This window comes from Pan troglodytes, chromosome 2, assembly GCF_028858775.2.
Source record: "Pan troglodytes isolate AG18354 chromosome 2, NHGRI_mPanTro3-v2.0_pri, whole genome shotgun sequence".
Taxonomy (NCBI): Eukaryota; Metazoa; Chordata; class Mammalia; order Primates; family Hominidae; genus Pan; species Pan troglodytes.
The window spans coordinates 62,643,915-62,665,580 of NC_086015.1; the positions used below are offsets into that span (position 1 = coordinate 62,643,915).

General features: G+C 52.2%; 1 protein-coding gene across 3 annotated transcripts in view; it reads right to left on the minus strand.

Annotated features, from left to right (window-relative positions):
• Window positions 1-4,464: 4,464 nt before the first annotated feature.
• Window positions 4,465-21,666, minus strand: part of FAM3D (FAM3 metabolism regulating signaling molecule D) — a 32,711-nt gene continuing 15,509 nt past the window's right edge. For 2 of the 3 annotated variants that reach the window (XM_001174358.6, XM_016941414.3), the window contains exons 4-10: window positions 19,830-19,853; window positions 16,033-16,150; window positions 14,192-14,250; window positions 10,645-10,695; window positions 7,650-7,734; window positions 6,805-6,931; window positions 4,465-4,882 (exon numbers count right to left, since the gene is read on the minus strand). In XM_001174358.6, coding sequence (XP_001174358.1) covers window positions 4,793-4,882; window positions 6,805-6,931; window positions 7,650-7,734; window positions 10,645-10,695; window positions 14,192-14,250; window positions 16,033-16,150; window positions 19,830-19,853 — 554 coding nt within the window. In that variant the 3' untranslated portion in view covers window positions 4,465-4,792. The remainder of the gene's footprint in view (window positions 4,883-6,804; window positions 6,932-7,649; window positions 7,735-10,644; window positions 10,696-14,191; window positions 14,251-16,032; window positions 16,151-19,829; window positions 19,854-21,666) is intronic. The other variant, XM_016941415.4, reaches the window with a different exon arrangement.

The window sequence follows — 21,666 nt, forward strand, 5'->3', positions numbered from 1 at the left end:
AGGTGTTCTAGATCCATCTTTGCCCTATCTCACTCTGTGGCTGGGCACATCCCTTAGACTCTCTTTCTCCATCTAAAACATGAGAGTAAACATGTGTTCCTTCTTGACCCACAACCTTATAGAAGGAAGTAAGGCTTACAAAGTATGAGGGGGGCTTTGGGTTTTAAATAGAGGAGTTCTAAATCCCTTGAACCCAGTTCCTCTCCATCTCTTCCAAAGCAATGAAGGCAGGTGTTGAGAATGCTAACTCTGAGGTTCTGTGCAATCTTCAAAAGTCTTCAGAGGCATTCAGGAGCAGGGCAGGAGGGGGAGGAGAAAAAGGCGAAGGGAGGAAGAGAGGAGGAGAAGGAGGATGGGAGAAACACTGTTTACCTGAGAGTAGGTTTAGGGCAAACATATCTGTTTCGTGTAATGTTGGAGACAGACTGGAATTCCAGCCCTTATTCTGAGACTCCTTATCTATGTGACTTTGGACAAGTCACTTGACCTCTCTGGGCCTCATCTTCCTTCTGTGTAAAACAGGATAACGATGGTTCCCACCCCGTGGACGAGGGGGCTATGAGGATGAAATGAGTTAATTCATGTAAAGCTCTGAGCAGAACGTCTGGAGAACTGCAATTCTCTGTAGAAGTGAGGTGCTGCAATTGTTACACTATCAGCAAGGCCGAAGATAAGTCCAGTGCCCATTGGGAAGTCCCAGATAATGAGTTCATTAGGCGCAACAGCCTTTCCCGAATTGGGTGTGTGGGGAGACCTTGTCACCCTTCCCTTTCTAGCTTGTGCCGCCACCTACTGGTGAGGACCAGAATTACAGCTTCTGGAAAGCTCTCTCCATGACCCCACCCCTCACAGCCCCATCCTCACTCCTGGGATGGGTGGGAGGCACATTGGCAGGGAGTGGGGAGGCAAATCCAAGCCTCCAGCTCTGAGGCCACGATTAGCTTGCAGAGATTCCTGAAGGCTTGTCGATCCCAGTGAGAAAATGTGTCCCAAGTCTTATCCATTTCACTTTCTGATGATCCCTGGGACAGGCCCCTGGTCCGGGCCACCACCCTCTATTCCTGGATGATATGGCAGCCTCCTCACTGGCCTCCCTTCCTCCACTCCTTCCCATAGCAGCAAGGAATTTTCAAAACATGCAAATCTGGTCACCTTGCCCCCAGCTTAAATCTCCCAGTGTGTCCCCTGCCCTGGGACAAAGTCCAAGCCCTCTGCCCAGCTCACAAGGCCCCTCGGGCTCTGACCTCCCACTCAGCCCTGTTACCCATCCTCTGCCCCTTCCAGGCCTTGTTCATGCTGTTCCCTGGCCTGACATGCTCTTCCCTCCCTTCTTTGCCTGGTGAGCTCCTACACATTCCTGAGGGCTCAGCATGGGTGCTGCTTTCTCCAGGATGCCTTCCTGGATCCCCCAAGGCTGGGGCAGGGGTCCTGCAGTCTTTCCCCTTGCCAAGCCATGTCGCCTCTGGATTTGTATCCCCTGCTAGACTGAGTGGGAACAGTGCTGGGTTTTCTTCACTGCAGCATCCCCAAGCCTGCCGGACTCTTGATGCATATCAGGTTTGCTGAGTGATGAAAATCTTGGCGATAAAGACCCAACTCTCTACAGCTTGAGCTGACCTGGGGGTCCCTATAGTGGCCACAATGTCCTGAAAATGACGTTGAGAGTCTGACAGGTGTTTGCCACTTTTGTAACACCCACCCAAGGGGGGCCTAGTGTGGCTGGCTGGAGAAAGCAGTCTCCTTGATGGGTTATGGGTGTACAATGATGGCTACTTGGGCTTATCTTCTGACTTATTCTGGGCATCTGAGGATGTGTCCCCTGAGGCCTACACCTTGTCAAGGAGTGGGAGGCTGGAGGGGGGCATGATCCCTAATCTTTGCCTTGTGTTCCCTGGTGTGGAACAGCACGTTGCCTCTTCCATGGGCTCCACATGGCAGTGGCAAGTGCAGCTCCCCCACTCTGAGCTCTTTCTTCTTGAGAACTGATCCCTTTTATGACAATAATTCCTGCAGACCTGGAAGTCTTATCTCCCAGCCCAGGCTCAGGCTCAGTCCCATCCAGCTGGCCATGCCCACTGCCTCTCTTAGGATGGGTACCCCAGGATCCCAGTTTGGGATAGGGATTGTCGTGTAGGTGATTTGTTAAGGACTGGCCCCTGGGGACACTGGTAAGGGAGTGGAGGAGCAGGATGGGAAAGGGGAAAGAGGTAAGCAAAGGGACACTTTCAGGCAAAGTCCCAGTTCCCGCCTGATCCCTCTGGGAATCCTGGAGTGTAAATTGCACCTTGTGGTCGTCGTCATGCCCCAAAATAAAGAGCTGGCCTTTCACGTTCCCATACCTGCCAGTCATTAGCTAAGGACCATCCTGGGGTGGTGTACACACCCCCAGCTTCCTGGTCTGTCTTCTTTGCACTTGTGCTCAAAGAATGTATGAGTAGCCCAAAGGCAATTCTCCAAAGAAGAGTTCAGACTGACCATTAGTAACAAAATCTGGGAAAGGGCACCTGGGACGCTTCCCTGCATTTTCTGATTGAGCCAGTTGACATGTTCTCAGTCTTCTTTGAAGTGTTGTGCAGTGCAGTTTCTGGAAAAGTCCATGTGTCTTCTCTTCAACGAGGCAGCTACCCCATGTCTTAAAATAGTGGCCACTGCCAAGAGCCCTCTGCCTAGCCCTGGTCCCTGCTCATGAGCTCATTTTAGAGGTCTTTTTATGTTCTTTAAAAATTTTACAAGGTACTCCTGCTTGTTGTAAAGTGAAATTTCCGAGCTCTCAAAGGTGTTTATGGTCATCATGAAAATTTCCTGCCACCTTCATTCCCAGAGCAGGTTTCTGGGCAGATGTTTTTCCAGGTAGTCTACTGATGTGGTTGGAAGTGGTTATTCAGGCCTGCCAGCATGCTCCCGCTTTCATCCGTGAGGGTGAGCTGGGGTGGGTTGGGCAGGGAGTGACAGAATTGACAGGATGTCTGGATGGGCACCTTCTGACTTCCTCAGCCAACCCTGAGCACGGCTCCCCCCCGGCTCTTTGAATTTTTTTTTTTTTAGATGGAGTCTCGCTCTGTCACCCAGGCTGGAGTGCAGTGGTGCAATCTCGGCTCACTGCAATCCCTGCCTCCCAGGTTCAAGCGATTCTCCTGCCTCAGCCTCCCAAGTAGCTGGGATTACAGGTCAGTGCCTCCATACCTGGCTAACTTTTATATGTTGGCCAGGCTGGTCTTAAACTCCTGGCCTCAGGTGATCCACCCACCTCGGCCTCCCAAAGTGCTGGGGTTATAGGCGTGAGCCACTGCACCTGGCCTGGACCTTGATTTTGATATCACTGCAATTGTAGCCCATGTCCCACCTGCCGTGGCCCCTGGTGGAAGGTTCACACACACTATTGTCTCTACCCCAGGCTATCTTGGCACATTTGAAGTGCTCCCTGGCCCCAGGACTTGGGACCTGTGAGTCTCAGACCACTGGTGGGAATCTGTGCTTGGGCAGAGGGTTTCTCCTCCATGAGGTGTAGTGTCCCCAGCACATGCTCCAGGAAGCTGAGTAGCAATGCTTTCTGCCCCCACGACCTCCTTTCAAGACTTAGTCTAGAGCCTGGGAACTGGGCCCTTCTCAGAAACCTCAGGCAGGTCTTGACACCGTATTCCTTGGGCCTTCCCATTTCAATGTGCTCCTGCAGCCTGCCAGCAGCTGGCATTGCCATCTCTTGGCTGGGGGCTTGCTGTGAAGCCACAGAGGGCCACTCTTCCCTAGGCAGGGCAGACAAGAAGCACCTAGGAATTCATATCATCCCCAACACCAGAAGCCCTCAACAAACCACTAGTGGGAGTCGGTGTGTAAATACCCCAGCTCCCTCACTCCCAGGTGGAGTATCTCCAAGGTGCATGTTCTTACCCCGATTCCTAGAGCTTCGGGTGGGAGTCAGCTCCAGTCCCCACAGGGGTAGCTGGGTTGAAACCATACCCTTCACTGGCTGCCCTCCCCTCCTTCCCTTCGCCATCTCACTTCCCTACTTCTCTATTGGTGTTTCCCACAATCACCTCCCAAATATACTGGCTGCCCTTGAGTCCTTGTCTCAGGGTCTGCTCCTGGGGCGGAGACAGCCCGGCTGCCTTCCCTGAAGCCTGCAGCACAGCCTGGCGGCTCCTTCCAGCCAGGTTCAGATCTTCCCCTCCTCTCCCACTCCTGCTCTGGACTTGCTCCAGCTCTCCTTCAGACAGAGGGTGATGACAGTATTTCTTGCATCCTGTCCCTAGCTCCCTCTGTTCCCGTCCATCCCACATGTTATGCAGGAACTGAGGATTCTCTCAGGCCCATGGGAAATCCCAGAAACACAGCTCCCTCCCAGCTGCCTAAGGGGGAGCCTGAAGCTGTCACAGAGCTGTCTGAACCCATGGCCCATGCTGAGTCTGGAGCACTTCAATCCCAGGGAGAAACGTGGCCACTGGAGTGGTCAGAAAGCTCATTCAAAACCAGCAAAAATAAAATTTAATTGGGCTCAAGTCTGGGCAGTTTGTCCTTCCTCAGGACCAGCCGTCAGCAGTCCCTGATGAAAGCACCCCGTTCTCTCCACAGACAGCTGGTTCCAGAAGGACCCTCTGAGGCTGGTCTTCCAGGTAGGATGTGCTGTGGGAGGGTTTTGTTTCCGAGGAGGAGAGGCGCGACACAGCGTGCAAGGACCTGCAGCACCTTCCACGCAGCACCCCCTGCTCCTCCTCCTCAGCCCCTGCCGGGCTCTGACTCCTAAGTCAGGCAGGAGCTTCTTCAGGCCCCTGGCTCAGGAAGAGCCACAGCCACCCTAAAATGGCTTCGGGGGCATGCAGCCCTCCATCTCCAGCAGCTCTGGCCATCCCTCGTATTTGTTTGTGTCTGGGCTGTTCTTTAAGAACTAGAGAGAGAAAAGACAGAGAAATATAGGCAGTGAGTGAGGCTGTTCAGAACTCACGCCCGCATGGACACTGTGCTCTAAACCTAAATGGGGGTGTGGGATGTTATTAACCCACTTCACAGATGGGGAAACTGAGGCTCAGAGAGGGGATGCAACTTGCTCAAGGTCTCAGAGATGGGATCAGAGCCCAGTTAACTGCTCTCACGCCCTGAAGGGTAACCAGTTGTTGGAGAGATCTGGCCCCTCCCCACAAATTCTCTGTGTCCCTCTAGGATACCTCAAATAACAATAATGATAGCAACAATAAAAAGAAGACTCCGACCATGTCTTGAGCGCTTGCTGTATGCCAGGTGGTGTTCTGCAGTGCCTTATGTATTTAATCTGCACAGTGGCCCTAGGGAGTGTGCACTGTTTACATCCCATTCTACAGATGGGGAAGCTGAGGCACAGAGGGTCACTGCCCGTAGTCACTGGCTGGTAAGTGGCAGAACCACCACATAATGTTAATTAATACTAATAATAAGGGGTGGGGCGCAGTGGCTCACACCTATCATCCCAGCACTTTGGGAGGGTAAGGAAGGAGGGTCACTTGAGGCCAGTTCAAGACCAGCCTGGGCAACATGGGAGACCCTGTCTCTAGAAAACATAAAAAAATTAGCTGGGTGTGGTGGCACATGCCTGTGGTCCCAGCTACTCAGGAGGCAGAGGTGGGAGGATCACTTGAGCCCAGGAGGTCGAGGCTGCAGTGAGCCGAGATTGTGCCACTGCACTCCAGCCTAGGTGACAGAGCGAGACCCTATCTCAAAAAAATATATATACTAGTAATAAGTATGTAAGAAGAATAAAATCACTTAGAATTGTGTCTAAAATGCTCAGGTTTGGATTATGAAAGAAAAAAACGTAAATGGCAAAATCTGCTGTTGGAATCATTGTGGCTGACTCTCAGGAATTAAAAAAGAGATTCTAGATGCTACCTGCCTAAAACCCAGTTTCCCAAGTGTGGGGACTAAGAACAGACCGGCTTAGTCCCATCAGGGTGCTTGGTTCATTTTTGTGTGTCGGTCCCGGCCAGCTGGTTGCGGATGGGTGAAGATGATGCTGGGCTTCCTGTACTCCCACGCCTCCTCTGTCTTGCCGGTTCCCCTGGGTCTGGAGCCCACGCTTTGGGGCAGGAAAGCACCACCTGCCCATGCAGCCTCAGGCCTCTTGCCTCTTGCTAGGGCCCTGCTGCAGCACCCAGACAGGACATTCGGGAACCACACCCGGCCGCCCCCGCCCACCAGCCTCTTGCGTTCTTCACTGCGTTCAAGTAATTTCTAGTTACCCAAATACATCCTCTTAGAAACACACGCATACAGACCAAGGCCACATTTTCTAGCTTAGGAAAAAAATCCTCCCATCCCAGTCGTGGTGCCCTTCCTAGAGCTCAGCACACGGTTCCCTGCACCTGCCCCCTCCAGCACCTCTTGTCTGATGATGGCATCGGCCTCCTCCCTGCCTTCTGACTTCCCTCCTCGTTTTCTCCATGCCTCGCCAGGGAGGCTGAAGGGATGGGGACAGGCATCCTGCTCCTTTCGCCGGGATCCCCTTCCCCGCCACACGGCTCCATGTCTCCATTTCTTTCTCGTTCCTTCATGCCTCACTTGCCCATCATCCTTCTTTTCTCCTTTTCCCTCTTCCTTTTCTGATAATTATCTGTATACCTGCGTATCTATATATGACCCAGCTTTTGCAAAATGGCCAAGGCAGCTTCCTGGCCAGTCAGACCACCCTGGCCTTTGGAGTGAAGGACAGCCAGGGGCCTCTCCCCAGACAATCCTCCCAATTTTAAGGCCCTTGGGAGGTGAATGGGTGACTCCTTCCTACCACCACCCAGCTCCTCATCCATCCTTCATAGGGCCGGGTTGTGGCCCAGAACCCACCTGCTCAAAGGGGCTTTTACCCCTGAGGTCTTTGGCTCCTATGAAGACCCAGCTGTCCCGGAAGCCCAGTTGTTTTGCGTAGGAACTCCCCAAGTCAGAGAAGAGTTTCCTGCTTTCATCGTTCATTCTGCAGAGGACCAGAGAGGATGGTCAGGATGCGGGGGTGGGTCGCAGGGGCATCAGGTGGTGGGATTCCCATGGGGCAAGGTTCCCACTCTTCTCCCCATTCAGCATCTGCCCTGGGGGTGTCCAGAGAACGTGGCTGCACTCAGGAAGGACAGGGTAAAGGGCTTCAAGACTTCCTCTCTAAAAGGGCTTCAGATGGGGCTGGAGATGTGTTAAAACAGTACTGCTCTATTTACAAATACAATACACATTCATTTGGAAAATATGGAAGATCACAAAGAAGTAACTAAGAAATACAGTCTCACCCCTCCTCCCCTTAGTGTGATCAGTGTATGTATTTCCATACAGTGTTTTTTTCCCCTCACTTAGCACTAGAGGGTGAGCGATTTTCCACGTCCTTAAATACTTTCCGCACCATCATTTTTGATGCAGTCTATCTTCATTTGTGTATATATCATATCCTATGTCACCGTATGTCATAGTTTCTGTAGCCAGTCAGCTGTTATTATTGGACAGGGAGAGGGTTTCCAGTTTTTCACTGTGGTAATGAAGGCTGTGATGAACCTCCTAGAACATTTCTTTGCATACTTGTCTGATAATTTCCTCGAGGTAAGTTGCCAGAAAATGGAGCTGGCAAAAGAGCAGAAAAGGGTGTGCAGGGTTTGAAGGTATTCAGTTTGCATCACTGTGTGGCCTGGCAGGTAGAGTTTTCTACTTACTTGGTCCCTGGGTCGTCGTAGGAGGCCACCAGCACCAGTGCACCCCCCGGAATTTCTTTAAGGAATTTCACTAGGTGCATAACATCTGGGGGAGGAAGGAAAAGGTGCTGGTGATTTAGGGGAAATGAGCCCTGGTCATTCTCATGCTTGTCTACTGCCCCATGATGCAGGAGTCAGCTAGGCCTGGTGGACACTGGGCTGAGCTCAGAAGCCTGGAGGAGGAGCATCCCAGGTGGAGATCCCTGTAGCCCTTGTCCTAGGGGAGGGCAGAGTGAGCAGAGTGAGGGGAACTCATCCAGGTGATGTGGGGTGGCTTCTGGACACTGGAATTTAGAAATTCCCCTCGTGACTGTGATTTGCAGCTGAGGGTGAGCACCACTGGTAGAAGGGCCCTTGTGTGCCTACCCCTCTGGGGACGAAGTGCCATCATCTCTCAGGTGCTCTGGGCCCTTTGCATACCCCAGACCCCATTCTACACTGGACAATGCCCAGATTATCTGTGCTGACTTTAGGTGGTATAGCACGTGGCCTCAGACAACTGAGATCCCTGGGAGAGAACTCGAGTCGACTATGAATACAACTCTCCTGCTGTGTCAAGGAGCAAGGCTCTGCGTGTGTCTTTAATGCCTCCCTAACTTGCCAAGCTCTCTATTTAACAGAGAACAGCTCTAGGTTTAGCACCTGGGGGAGGCATCAGCATCCAGCTCACTGTGAAAAGGCTGATTTGTTTCCATTGTGATTATTATTATTATTATTATTATTATTATTTTGACACAGAGTTTCGCTCTTGTTGCCCAGGCTGGAGTGCAATGGCGCGATCTGCGCTCATTGCAACCTCCACCTCCTGGGTTCAAGCGATTCTCCTGCCTCAGCCTCCCAAGTAGCTGGAATTACAGGCATGCGCCACCATGCCTGGCTAATTTTGTGTTTTTAGTAGAATTGGAGTTTCTCCATGTTGGTCAGGCTGGTCTCGAACTCCCAACCTTAGGTGATCCGCCTGTCTCGGCCTCCCAAAGTGCTGGGATTACAGGCATAAGCCACTGTCCCAGGGCCCTCCATTGTGATTATTTTTATGGTCACCTTCCCTGCATAACAAGTGATAATAGCTTTCCATTTAAGGCAGTAATATAGTTTCCTTTTAAGATATATTTACTTAGGTAAGAAAAAAAGTGATCCAATTTAAAGAAAAATACTAATAATGCAGATATTATTCTAGATATGGTGCAACTCGAGTGGGCTCAAGTTTGGGAACAAGCAGCCTAGTGGCTAAAGCAGAGACTATATCTGTCAAATGAGGATGAGTAACAGCCCTGCTTATAACCTCTATAAAGTGCAAATGTGACAATAACTTTGGGCATACAGTAAGCGTACTATAATGGAACCAAAAATTATTAGCAGGATTGGCTGCATAATTTGCAGGACCCAGTGCAGAATGAAAATGCAGGGCCTTTTAATAAAAAATTATTAAGTATTTCAAGACCACGATGGCAGAGGATGAAGCCAAGTGTGAGATTCTTCCAAGCATGGGCCCCGTGTGACTGCCCTGTCCCCAGGTCATAGGCCCACAAAGCTGGCCTTGATTATTAGTATTCCAGTGCGGACCTCTAGGACCTTGGGGAAGAAGCCATTCTCCCAACTAAGGCCAGCTGCCAGCCAGCTCAGTGACAGAGGTTTCCGGTCAACCACCACAGTCACTCTTCTAAAGAAATGGCCCTTGAACTTTTATGACAAAAGGAGGGAGCTCTTAAAGCACCATTAATTTGTGTTGTTAGCAGATATTATGGTCTGGTCCTTGTCTGGATGGACGGTGGGTATTTGAAAAAATAAAACATGCCTTCTGCTAATGATCACCTCACTTTAAAAAGCCATCATCCCCTTTTGTTTCCTGAAGGGAAGGGCTACTTGCTCACAGTGCTTCTGTTTCTGGGTCCCCAACAGCCATGGCTACATTCAAGTTTATAATAAGGCATTTTAAAGCTTAGTTTCATCTTTACCCTTTTTTTCCTTTTCATTCTGACAGATGATTTCCTTGCTTCTGAGTCATCTGGATGGAATGAGGGAAGAGGGGAGGGAAGGGGAAGAGGAGGGAAGGGAGAAGACTAGCATAGCTTGCCTGGACCCCTCCAACAGTCAGGCTGGATACCCTTCCACCAATTATTTCAGGTTATCATCTAATCCTCACATCAATTTTATGGAGTGGATACTATAGCTGCCTCTATGTTACAGATGAAGAAACTGAGGCTCAAGAGGCATCACTTGCTTCAGGTCATGCCGCCAGTAGTCTCTGACTCCGGAGACTGGACCTTTTCCATAAACCTGGCCCCAGGCCACGCTGAACATCAGTAGGACTCCAGGCAGGATGTCTGGTCCTCAGCCCCTGGCCTGTCCCCATCTCCTGTTGCCCCTGTCCTCAGCTCTATCCTGTACCAGGAGGGACCTTGCACACTGCATGTGGGCACTTCAGTGTGCCCATCCAGGCTCCATCCACACCACCCTCCCATCAAGCAACAGCCAGCCCCTGGTCACCCCTCCATCCTGGGGGAGTGTCAGAAGCCTGGGGGTGGGGCACACCTGGTAAGAGACCTGCGTGGGCCCTGATGCAGACTCCAGGTCAGCACACTCCTAACTCTGCGGACTGCTCACCCATGAGTTGGGATGGAGAGGGAGGAGGGCCGGGTGGGGTCTTATGAAGCCCTGGGCCGAGGACAGGGTTCCAGCTGCCCATCCGACGTTTCCTGAGCTCACTTCTTAAATAAAGCATTGCACTTGAATCCCTGTCTCAGGATCTGAGTCTGGGAGATCCCAACTGAGATGGCCAGAAGGAGTTTCGAAAGCAGCAGGACACCCTCAACCCCCCACCGCACCTCTTACTGGGTGCCTCCTGTGGAAAGAAGCACCAGGTACCTCCAGCCACCAGGTCCCTTGCCACATGAAGAGGCTCAGCCCTCTGCACCGCACCCCCCACTGTGACTTCAGTGTCAGCAGGGGCACCTACCTCCAGAGTACATGTCAAATGCCTTCTGCCCCAGCACAGCTCCCGTGGTTCCTAGGGGTTAAGAGGAGAACGATTATCCCCTGTAACACGTGTCATTCTGCCTGTCGTTCTGCTGAAAATGGCTAATCTGTAGTCTAAGATCTAAAAACAGAATAAGAATCTAATGAAATCAGGTCCTACAAAGAGCACGCAGGACTAAAGTAGGTTTCCAGGAATGGCTGGGCTCATCTGAGAGGTTCAAGAACGTAATGGCTGAGGACATCTCTGGAATCGAACTGAGTCTACTCAGTCTGAGTCTGTGTTCTGTCCTACCAGTTTCTAACGCAGGACTTAGCATTTTGACCTCAATTTTTGCATCTGTACAATGGGTTGTGGGAACTAAAGGAGATACATTTAAAATATTAATAGTAGTCATACAAGATGAATTTTAGCTGCAAAATCAAAATCAAAATGACAGTCGTCATTATTATTCCCACCTAAATAGAAAACCTACAACTGGAGTCCTCCACCTCTTGAAGGCAAAGGGATTTGTGTTGGGCTAAGCGGTACTCAGTTTCCTAGGGTCCAGTAACCTGGATTGCGTTTGTGGGTTTTGTGGGAGGAGGTGGCCGAAGGCCAAGCCCTCCAGGGAACCGAGTCTTCTGGAGGAACGTTACAGTTCGCGCTCTCCGCCGCTAGATGGAGGTGTTGCAGAGGGGATGGCAGCTCCGAGGCTTACGGAGGAGGGTGGGGACCAGGCCTAGGCTGTCCAGGTGGCGCGAGCAGGCTCGCTTAGCAGCCCCTCCAGGATTCTTGGGAGCCACGTAGCGTGAACGGAATGCTTCACCTGGGGCTCTTGGAAGGAGTCTATGAACCCATGGGGCTGCTTTTGTGATCGCGTGCGCTTGTGAATGATTCTGCAATTGGAGAGTGTTGGGGGTGGGGGTGGCGGCCAGCATCGCTGGAAGATCCTGAGGACTCTCTGCCCCACTAAAGGTTAAAGACTACTGGATCCTTAGCAATGCTTGTGTTGTTCTTGGTCATATAGATGAGGACGCTGAGCCCCTTACATGATTTGTTGGGCTTCCCCACATCTGGCATACATAGCACGCATGTATACAGTAGGTGCTGTATACATGGTTGAGACATTTCTAGTCTAGGGAGGTAGTTCAGGTGAATGATTAAGACCTGCAGTTGACTCGATCCAGGTTCAAATGTAGGTGGTTTTATAGGCTGTGTGACCTTGGGCAAGTTGCTTAAGCTCTTTTTTTTTTTTTTTTTTTTTTGGACAGGGTCTCTCTCTGCTGCCCAGGCTGGAGTGCAGTGGTGTGAGCTTGGCTGACTGCAACCTCGACCTCCCAGGCTCAAGCAATCCTCCCACCTCAGCCTTAGCTGGGACTACACGTGTGCGCCACCACACCCAGCTAATTTTTTTACTTTTTGTAGAGACGGGGCGGATTCGGGGGGTGGTTCACTGTTACTCAGGCTGTTCTTGAACTCCTGAGCTCAAGCGATCTGCCCACCTCAGCCTCTCAAAGTGCTGGGATTACAGGCATGAGCCACTGCACCCAGCCTGCTTAATCTCTTTGAGCCTTAGTTTCTTACCTGGGAAATGGGGATATTGAGCATAGCTCCATCCTAGCACAGTGATGGGGTTAAATGAAAAGGCACAGTAAGTGCCCAATAAATGCTAGTTCTTATTGCCATTGATGGTTATTTTCATCCTTTTGGCTTTGTGAGAAGCAGGGAAAGAGGCCTAGTCTGGGGCCATCTCATTGGAGAATATTCAAAAAGCTTTTCTCAGGTGCGACCCATTTAGGGGAGAAAGTCAGCAGGTTTCAGCCAGGTCAGCTGCAGCCTGTGCCATTTCCTGCCTGCCCTCGCTGTGGGGTGAGGGCAGATGGATGGGAGTGTTGATGTACGCTGAGGCTCCTACAGTCTTCTGGGGTCTGGCATGCACAAAAGAGCGCTCTGAGACCAGCCTGGGCACACCCTCCCTGCAGGAGGGATGCCACTTCACTGAGGCTGGAGTGGAACAGGCCTGGGCCCTCCTCAAACCTGCAGAGGAACGGCTCCACTCAGCCTCCTGCCTCTCCCTGCCCTGGCCCTTCCTGGGCTCCTAGGAAGTTGGCCAGGGCTGCCCTCTGACTCCCGTCTGTCCAGGAACAGCCCCATCACTGCTCCAGGCCTCGAATTCTCCCCTGACCCATTAGGGTTTCTTGGCAGAGCGAGAAAAGGCTTTCTCTGGAGTGAAGTGCAGGGGCTTGGAGCTGGCAAGGCCGGGGCTCCCATCCTACCCTGTTCCTTCCTAAGTGTGCTCATGTGGTCCTGCCACACACAAGCTTGACAAGTTCCTTCCTGAGCATCCCTTACACCTTTTCCCCAACTTACCCTGACCTTTGTCCCAGAAGTGGCCCTCACAGCCAGTTCTTAGAAAACTCTGTTTTTTAAGAACAGAGGCAGAGAGGAGGTCTGGCTGGGGCTAGACCACCTGGTCCTTACCTGACCCTGTAAGTCCACTCCCTCCTGAAACGTGTCCCTACTTCAGGCTTGGCGGCCCTCTGGCCTCCTCTTTAAGTGTGTGTCCTGCAGGAGATGCAGGGTTATCAAGGCCATGGATTCCCTTGTGGTCTCCCTGCCTCCAGCCCCCCTACTCCAAGCTGGAGGGAGGTTTCTGGAGTGCAGGCCTGGCCCCTCACACCCTGCTCAAAGCCTTTCCGTGGCTCCCTACTGCTCTCGGCTTCCAGTCACACTTCTTAGCAGGCTTGCTAGCTCCTCATCCTCTGGCCTTGCTGCTCTCCCCAGCCTTGCCTCTCTATGTTGCCCTGCAAACCTCTCTCCCTCCCTTTCCCTTCTCCTTCCTGCACTGTGTTGCCCCTGCCTGGAAAGAGCCTTCCCCAATTTTCTCCTGGCCAGCGCCCACAATCCTTCAGGCCTTAGCTGGCCATCAGCTCCCGCTGGAAGCCTCCCCTGAACCACCCGGGGTCTGTCCCCTGTTCTGCATCCCAGCTCCGCATCCCAGCTCCCATAGCTGTGCTTCTTGCCCCTCCAGAGAGGCTCACCACATTGAGATTGTTTGTGAGCTTCACGGATACCTATGGAGGCTGTGAAGCCAGGGCCTTTCTAGTTCTTGGCTGACCCCCAGTGTCCTGTACAGAGCCTGGCCCACAGTAGCTGCTGCCTGTATTTGTTGAATGAATGAATGAAGGTGTATACTCAGCACGTGATCTTGCACTGTCATTGGTTGTCCCCACATCCTCATTTGTGTTGGTTTAAGCAGAGAAGCTTTGAGGATCGGGTCATGTTTCACTCATGTTCCATAGGAGAAGTGTGTCCTCCTGAGATAGGAGCATGTGGCAGGGGCCTGGCTAGCTCTGCGGTTCTACAGCTCTTCGGGTCTTTGAGACCTTCTGTTCGCCCAGGCCAGCCACGCTTCCCCTCCTGAGCTCTACGGGCATTCCTGCCATGAGGTAGGAGCTGAGCCAATGTTGGTTGAATGAATATGCCGCTACCCCCTACCCTCCCTGGTTCTGGGTGGGAACTGTCTGGGGATGGATCTGCAACTCACCATTCACCAGGGCGATGTTTAGGCCTCTGCCCACGTTGTTTTTCACAGGACTCATGATCCTGAAGACAATGAAGAAGAAATATGACAGTCGGTCCTGAGTGTGGAATGAACACTCTGCTCTCCCAGCTGGGGAACTCCGTGAGGACCCACATAAGCAATGCAGAAGCATTGGGAAACACGTGCAATAACTGGGGCCATCTGTTTTCTCCTGAAAACTAGTGGTGGGCTGGATTCTCTGAAGAGTTTCTCAAGGCATCTTGGACCAGAACAACCTGCTCAGAGAAGAGGCAAGGTCCCTGCCTGGGCCTCTGAGGTGTTGGAGGTGGGGCCAGCCCACCCCCAGGACATGAGGCCTGGCTGCTGGAAGGAGGCAGGACCCAGAAGGTTGCTGCCATCCTGGGGTGTCTGAGTCCCCACGTGGCCCAGCTGTGTTCCTGCTGGCCCGGCATCCACACCCTTGTCTCTGGATGTGCGGTGGGAGAATTGTCTTTCTCCATGAACAGGCCAGGTGGTTCCTGGGATTGACCTCTCTCTCCCAGGTGTGGACAAGCAGAGCATCCTACGTCCCCAGCTACAGCGACTGGCTGATATGGTTTGGCTGTGTCCCCACCCAAATCTCATCTTGAATTCCCACGTGTTGTGGGAGGGACCCATTGGGAGGTAATTGAATCATGGGGGCAGGTCTTTCCTGCGCTGTTCTCATGATAGTGAGTAAATCTCACAAGATCTGATGGTTTTATAAAGAGGCTGCACAAGCTCTTTCTCTGCCTGCTGCCATCCATGTAAGATGTGACTTGCTCCTCCTTTGCCTTCCACCATGATTATGAGGCTTCTCCTGCCACATGGAACTGAGTCCATTAAAATCTTTTTCCTGGATAAATTACCCAGTCTCGGGTATGTCTTTATCAGCAGCGTGAAAACGGACTAATACGCTGGGCTAGGCTTGGTCATGTGACCCAGGCCAGTCAATGAAATACAGGCTTGGGACTTTTGCAGGGATAATTTAGACCGGAAGGCTCTTTTCCCATTAGGGTGCTAGGCTGGGCTAATATGTCAAACCAGCTGGTGGTCTCCCTCTTTAACCACATGGAGAAATCCCTTGCAAGTAGAAAAAAAAAAAGCAAAGCTATTAGACAGAGGAGGGTAGAGCTGAAGATGGGGTGAGAGACAGCCCTGATGACATTGTTTGAATCCCTGGATCCAGGTGGTCCTGAAGCCTGCCTACCACCCCTGGTCTTTTAGGTATTTGAGCCCATCACTTCCTTGTTTTGCTTAAACAAACTGTGGTTAGGTTCAGAATCCTGGTTTAAACACCCGCCCCTGAGTTCTTTCACAGGTTGCACTTGCTGTCCCAGGGCCTTTACTGTCTAGGTTGGATGATGGGTACACAGCCTTTCTCCTGTACTGGGGTGGAAGCCCTGGTGCCTGCTATATCTGGGCTTTGATGCCTGGGTCAGGATCTTGAAACTTCTCTGCAGGCATTTCCTTTCATGGGAAGCCCAGCAACTTGGCTGTTAGACTTGAGGTCAAATCCTGGCCCTGCCACTGGGCAGGTGACCCTGTCTGCACTCCACTATCCTCATCTTTACATTCTCCTGGGGGTAATATCCCCACCTCCCAGGATGTTGGGGGAATGAATGAGAGATGCTGTGAAGCACCAGGCAAGGTGCTGGTGGATGTGGGAGCTGTTTCAATTATTGTTATTTGTGCCTCACACACCCAGAGTGAAAGGGAAGCTGTGGGCTGGTCTCACAGGCCAGCCCCTGCAGCCTCTGAGTTTTTTAATGAATGAATGAAATAAAATAAAATAAAATAAACATAGTTGTGTCTTAGGTACTTACATGCGGTCTTCAAAGCACATAGTAGGGCCCACGACATTGGCGGCCCCACTGCAGATTTTAAACGCAAAGTAGTTGGCTGGGCAGGGCTTGATGAGGCCACACTTGTACTTTTTAACCTCTGGGGAGGAAAGAGACCAGCCTTGGTGGGCAGAAGCTCAGGAGGTACTTGGGGGAGAAGGAGGGGAGGGCCAGGGCTAGGGCCAGGGCGCAGCTTGGGACGAAGCTCAGAGCCTCTTTCTGGGGGAGCCTTCGCTGATCGCAAAGTCTGGGAGATGTGCCCTTCTGGGCTCCACAGTGCCTCCAACAGCCCCCATCAGAGCACACAGGACCAGCCCAGAATGAATTTTTGGGCTTCCCATCACAGCTCCAGCCACAGCAGGGCACCCTTGGTAAATGTAACCAGAGTAAACCTGAGTCACCATGACGAAGGGACTCTCCTGAGAACCTCTCATTTGGGCCATGGCAGCCTTCTGAGTCCCCAGAGGCCCCTGTTGAGAACTCCCAGGGACCCTGGCGGGGTGAGTGGGAGCACTTCTGTCTAGCCAGGTTCCCTTGGGCAAATTCTCAACCTCCTTGCACCTCATCTTATCTGCAAAATGGGGTATCTGTGGTGCCTCCCCCACGGGGTTCTTGTGAGGAATACATGAGTGTGGTTTAATGCTCAGTACACATTGGCTATTCTTCTCATCATTCATTCATTTATCACTCATTTACTGAGCATCTACTAAGTGCCTGACGCTGGAATACAACAGAGAACAGGCAGATGGTTCTGGTTCTCCCACTGGGAGCTCAGCACGGTGTTGGGAGCCCACTGGGTACTCACTAAGTGGCACCTCTGGTGATGCTGGCTGTTCCTAAGACCTGCATCTTCTCCATGCAGCCTTCACAGGGTAAATTGGGGAGGTCCATGCCTGGGGGGGAGATGCTGGTGGGACCTAAAGATGTGGCTGAGCCCTCAACGTGCTCTCTGAGTTCTGGGATGACACCCGCCCTTGCAGCCTGGCATGTTCTAATTCATCCTAATGTGTGCTTTTTAGCACCCGCTGACAGTTTGGAAGGCAGCATTAAGGAGGACTGGGTAAACATAGATTTGGAGAATGCTCATCTGCAAAGGGAAAATGGGGGTTGGGCAGCCTTTCCCTCCCCAGCCCCTGTGCCAGGCGTCTGGCCAAGGTCTGCCAGTGTGTGCTTTGGAGCAAAGCTGCAGGCTCCTTAAGGAAGCTTGCACATGCCAAGACCTTGCTGCATGCAAGGCACTGGGGTCAGGACTTTATGTTTATTATCTTATTGACTCATCCTAAAAACTCCTGTGCCTGGCACATAGTAGGCACTGGATAGTCTTCACTGCATAACATGTACAATATTTGGGCCAGGCTACACCTGAGGCTGGTAGGGACCATGAGGTTTCCAGGGCCCTCCCTGGTCTATAGGGAGCTTTTAGGTGAATCAGGAAAGTGCACCCCTCTGGAGGGGCACAACCCACTGGTGCCAGGCTTGGTGAGCACCTTTGAGTAGGTAAAGGTGCCCCTTCTAGGAGCAAATGCAGCCCACACCAGGGAACCCTGCTGGCTTGGTTTCCCTCCACTGAGCAGGCAACCCTGGGAATCTGAGAGGAAATGCCTGTCTGGGGCTCCCCCTCTCCTGGTTTCAGCACACACACGTGATGGGTGGAACTGAACTCAAACCATGACATTGTCACCCAGAGAGTGGGCAGGGGGCAGAGGCATCTGTGAAGGGCTGTTCAGGAGAGAGTGGGTATCCAAGCCTGTGGCTTAGGGGAGAGAGGGCCGGGCTGGGGGTGGACCAACTCTCCTTCTCCTCCTTCTGGGCAGGATCCCTATGAAGGGGCCCAGCTCCCACCTATGGGATTGGCTGAGGAGTGATGCTGGGGAGGGAAGCCAGGGCATGGCTCCTGGTCTCCTACAGCCTTGGGGCCCCACCTCCAGCCACGTGCACCCCTCACCCAGGGATCTCACCTATGCAGGGAGATCATTCCCAGCCCTGGGGACCACTTCTGGAGTTTGCCCAGAGCCTAATCAATTGCAGCTAAGTCTGATAAACCTGATGTCAACAGGCTGGCTTAAGCAGGCTTTTCCACCATTGATTTTCTGACCATCCAGCCTTCACAGTCATGCTGCTGGATGAAGGGAGATGAGGCCAAGGGGGCCTCAGCCTCTGGGAGGCAGGAGATTTGCTCTCTGGGTTCTGGCATAGAAGGCTGCTCCCATCAGCTGCCTCAGTCCCTGAGGCCCAACCCCCCTGGGAACCCTTGTGCTGTTGCTCAGGGCATGGAACTGGTGTGCTACCAAGAGCACTGGGGCAGGGGTTCATTCAGGAAATAGGCTGCTCTTTCATTAATCTGCTCTGTGGCTTGCCAGAAATTGCTCCCTTTATCTTTGCCAACCGTGAAATCAGGGAGTTGGTTTAGATCAGGGTTGCCAAACAGGTTTCCTCTTAAATGTCAATGTGGACCTCCTGTTAAAGGCTTAATGATAAATCTCTCAAGGCTGCCTATGGGCTTGGAGGGAAAGAATGCTGGGATTGATTGGTGATGTCTGCCATGGGAACAGGCAGGGTGGAAAGCAGCATGTGTGCTTGAATTTGCTATCCCCCCCAGCAGGTGATGTCTAAGTGTTTGACAGCAACAAGATGCTGTGACACTCTGTGTCCACTTCAGAATATGACTGAGGAGCCTTCAGGGAGCTAGGGTTAAGGGTGTGGGGTGAATGATTTGTGTTGCTTCATATTGTCTTTGCCTTCTGTAATCTCACAGTGTACTGGGGCACCCATGTCCTTCTTAGCCAGGTAAAATCCTATTTTGGGAGCCACAGCCCTCTTCAGAGTCACCACCATGTTGAGAAGGAAATGGAGAGGGCCTGGAGGTGCTGCCTTTTGCAAAGAGGGTTTGAGGGGGTGGGCTCTGGACTAGATGGTGGAGGGGGTTTGACATCTGCCTCACCACTTACAGCTGTGTGACCCTGGCCAAAAGATTTCACTTCTCGGTGCCTTAGTTTCCTTACCTATAAAAGGGGCTACTTATAGCACCAACATAGGGTTGTATGTAGGATTGCATGAGATGCCTGTGAAGTTCTGAATCCAGTGCCTGGCACATAATAGACACTCAATCATCGTTACTAGTACCATGATCACAGCTCTCCCTCCCCTTCCTTGTCCTGACTCTCTAGCCAAGGACTCCACTGGAGCATTCTTGCCTTTAGGCCTTTGCAGAGGGATACCTCCTCCCTGAGGCCTTCCAGGGGGTGCCCCTCCTGGAACCCAGAGCACTTTCTCCACTTCTTTTAGGCAGGTCTGGCATTTCCACCCCAACAGACAATCAGCACCCACTTCTGTTTGTCTCTGGGGCCCCTGTAGTGCCTGACATGGTCTCTGGCACTTTGCAGCAGGAACCCTGAGCCAAGCCTGGGGTCACTGCAATGGGGTTAAGGAGCACAGCCCTGGTCCTCGGGCTCCCAGCTGTGTGGGGTTGTCAGAGATGGGGGGCAGGGGCAAGGTTCGGTCCAGACTGCAGCAGGGGTACTGGAGAAGGGGCAGAGTTGAACTGTGTCTCTACAGTCTGAATGACTGAGAGGGGGCCACCCCTGCCACAGGGCTTAGAGGCTTCAGAAGGCACCATTGGGCCATGGGAGGAGAGGACTGGGAAGAATCAGGAAGCCCAGGTTTCTCTGGGACCTACAGGGCTCAGAGCAGGGGTCCTGGGCCTTGTTGCCCTAGGGCAAATGGGAGCAGGGGGTGAGTGGATGAGGTGGGGGGAGGTGTGGAGCTGCACAGATACTCACGGATCTCCTTGGTGGGCGAGGCTGCTGGAGAGAAGACAGAATCTGGTTAGAGGAAAAGCACTTCGGACCCTCCTGCAGGATGGAGGTTGGGGGCTGGGGGCTGGGGAGTGGGAATAAGGGGCTTTAAATTGGCGCCATTGAAATGAACTAAAAATCCCTTGCCACTGTCACCCCTTCACACACATACATACACACACAGCACACATATACATAGATACACATGTGTACACACACACACATGCACACATACACGCATGCAGATATATGTGACACTCATGTATGCATACAGACACACAGGTATGGTCACATATACAGACACGTGTGCACACACAGACATGTGTACACACATGCAGACATACACATGTGTGTGCATATACACACATACACTTGTACAAGACACACACACGACTCTCCCTTGGTTCAAAAGAAGCTGGGCTGTTTGAGACCCATTGGAGTTTGTGCCCTAGTTCCTAGTATATGACTGCATGAGACGTTTAACCTCCCTGGGCCTCAGTTTCCTTGACAGCACATGGAGATGGCACATGGGATGACAGCCACCCTCACAGGGCCATGGAGGGGACCCAGTGAGATCACTGTGTGAGGGCCAAGCCAAGTGCCTGGCCCCTGGGCCCCAGTGAAGGGTAGAGTTGTGCTGCTGTGGGTGTTTGGCCCATATTGGGGTGTCTCCTTCCTGACTGCCCACAGTGCATATTGTCTGCACTGGCTCTAGGGCCCTTGGCCACTTCCTGACATCTTATACCATATCCTAGTTGTTTCTGTGGTTCTACATCGTATCTCCCACCATGCCAGCAGTGACGCCTGGAGGACAGGGCCTCCAGAGGAAGCAGAAATGCTAGGGGAAGAAACTCTCCTTTTTTGGGGGAACCCCCCCAACACTTACACGCTTTCCATTTGGGTCTCAGGGGCTGTCCATCTGGAAATGTCCCTACACCTTGCCTCCAAGGCCCCAGGAGTGGCATGAGACCCAAGCTGGGTCAATCATACTATTACATTCCTCTGGAGACAGAGCCCTTCCCTACTTCCCTATGTTGATATATAGTGGGTGGGGGCAGGGGGAGAGGGAGAGAGAGGGAGACACAGAGAGAGAGAGAGAGAGAAAGTGCTTTTTCAGCCAAGTGAGAAGATAAGCATCAGGAGAGGAGCCATCGTGCCTGCCTTAGAGAGAAAGCTGCCCATGGAATGAGGCCCTAATCTGTTGAGGTCAAGTAGCAACAAGCAGAGCCCAGGGATGTAGAAAGAAGAGAGACCAGCTCTGGGGCCTTCATAGGAGACTCCTGGATTCAGCCACACCTGAAGCCACAAGATGCCCATAGTGGACGATCAAGACCTCATGTTTTGTTGAAACCAGTTAAAGTTGAGTTGGTCACTCTCATCTTTTTATTTTTTATTTTTATTTTTTTGAGACGGAGTCTCGCTCTGTCGCCCAGGCTGGAGTGCAGTGGCGTGATCTCGGCTCACTGCAAGCTCCACCTCCCGGGTTCACGCCATTCTCCTGCCTCAGCCTCCCAAGTAGCTGGGACTACAGGCACCCGCCACCACGCCTGGCTAATTTTTTGTACTTTTAGTAGAGACGGGGTTTCACCGTGTTAGCCAGGATGGTCTCGATCTCCTGACCTCGTGATCTGCCCGCCTCGGCCTCCCAAAGTGCTGGGATTACAGGCGTGAGCCACCGTGCCCGGCTGGTCACTCTTATCTGAAAGAACTCTGCCTAACTTTCTAGGCATAGGGGTTCTTAATCTGGTTTCTGTGCCATGATTCCCTTTGGTGGTTTGGAAAAGCCCATGAACTCCCCTCAGAATAAAATTATTCTCACTTC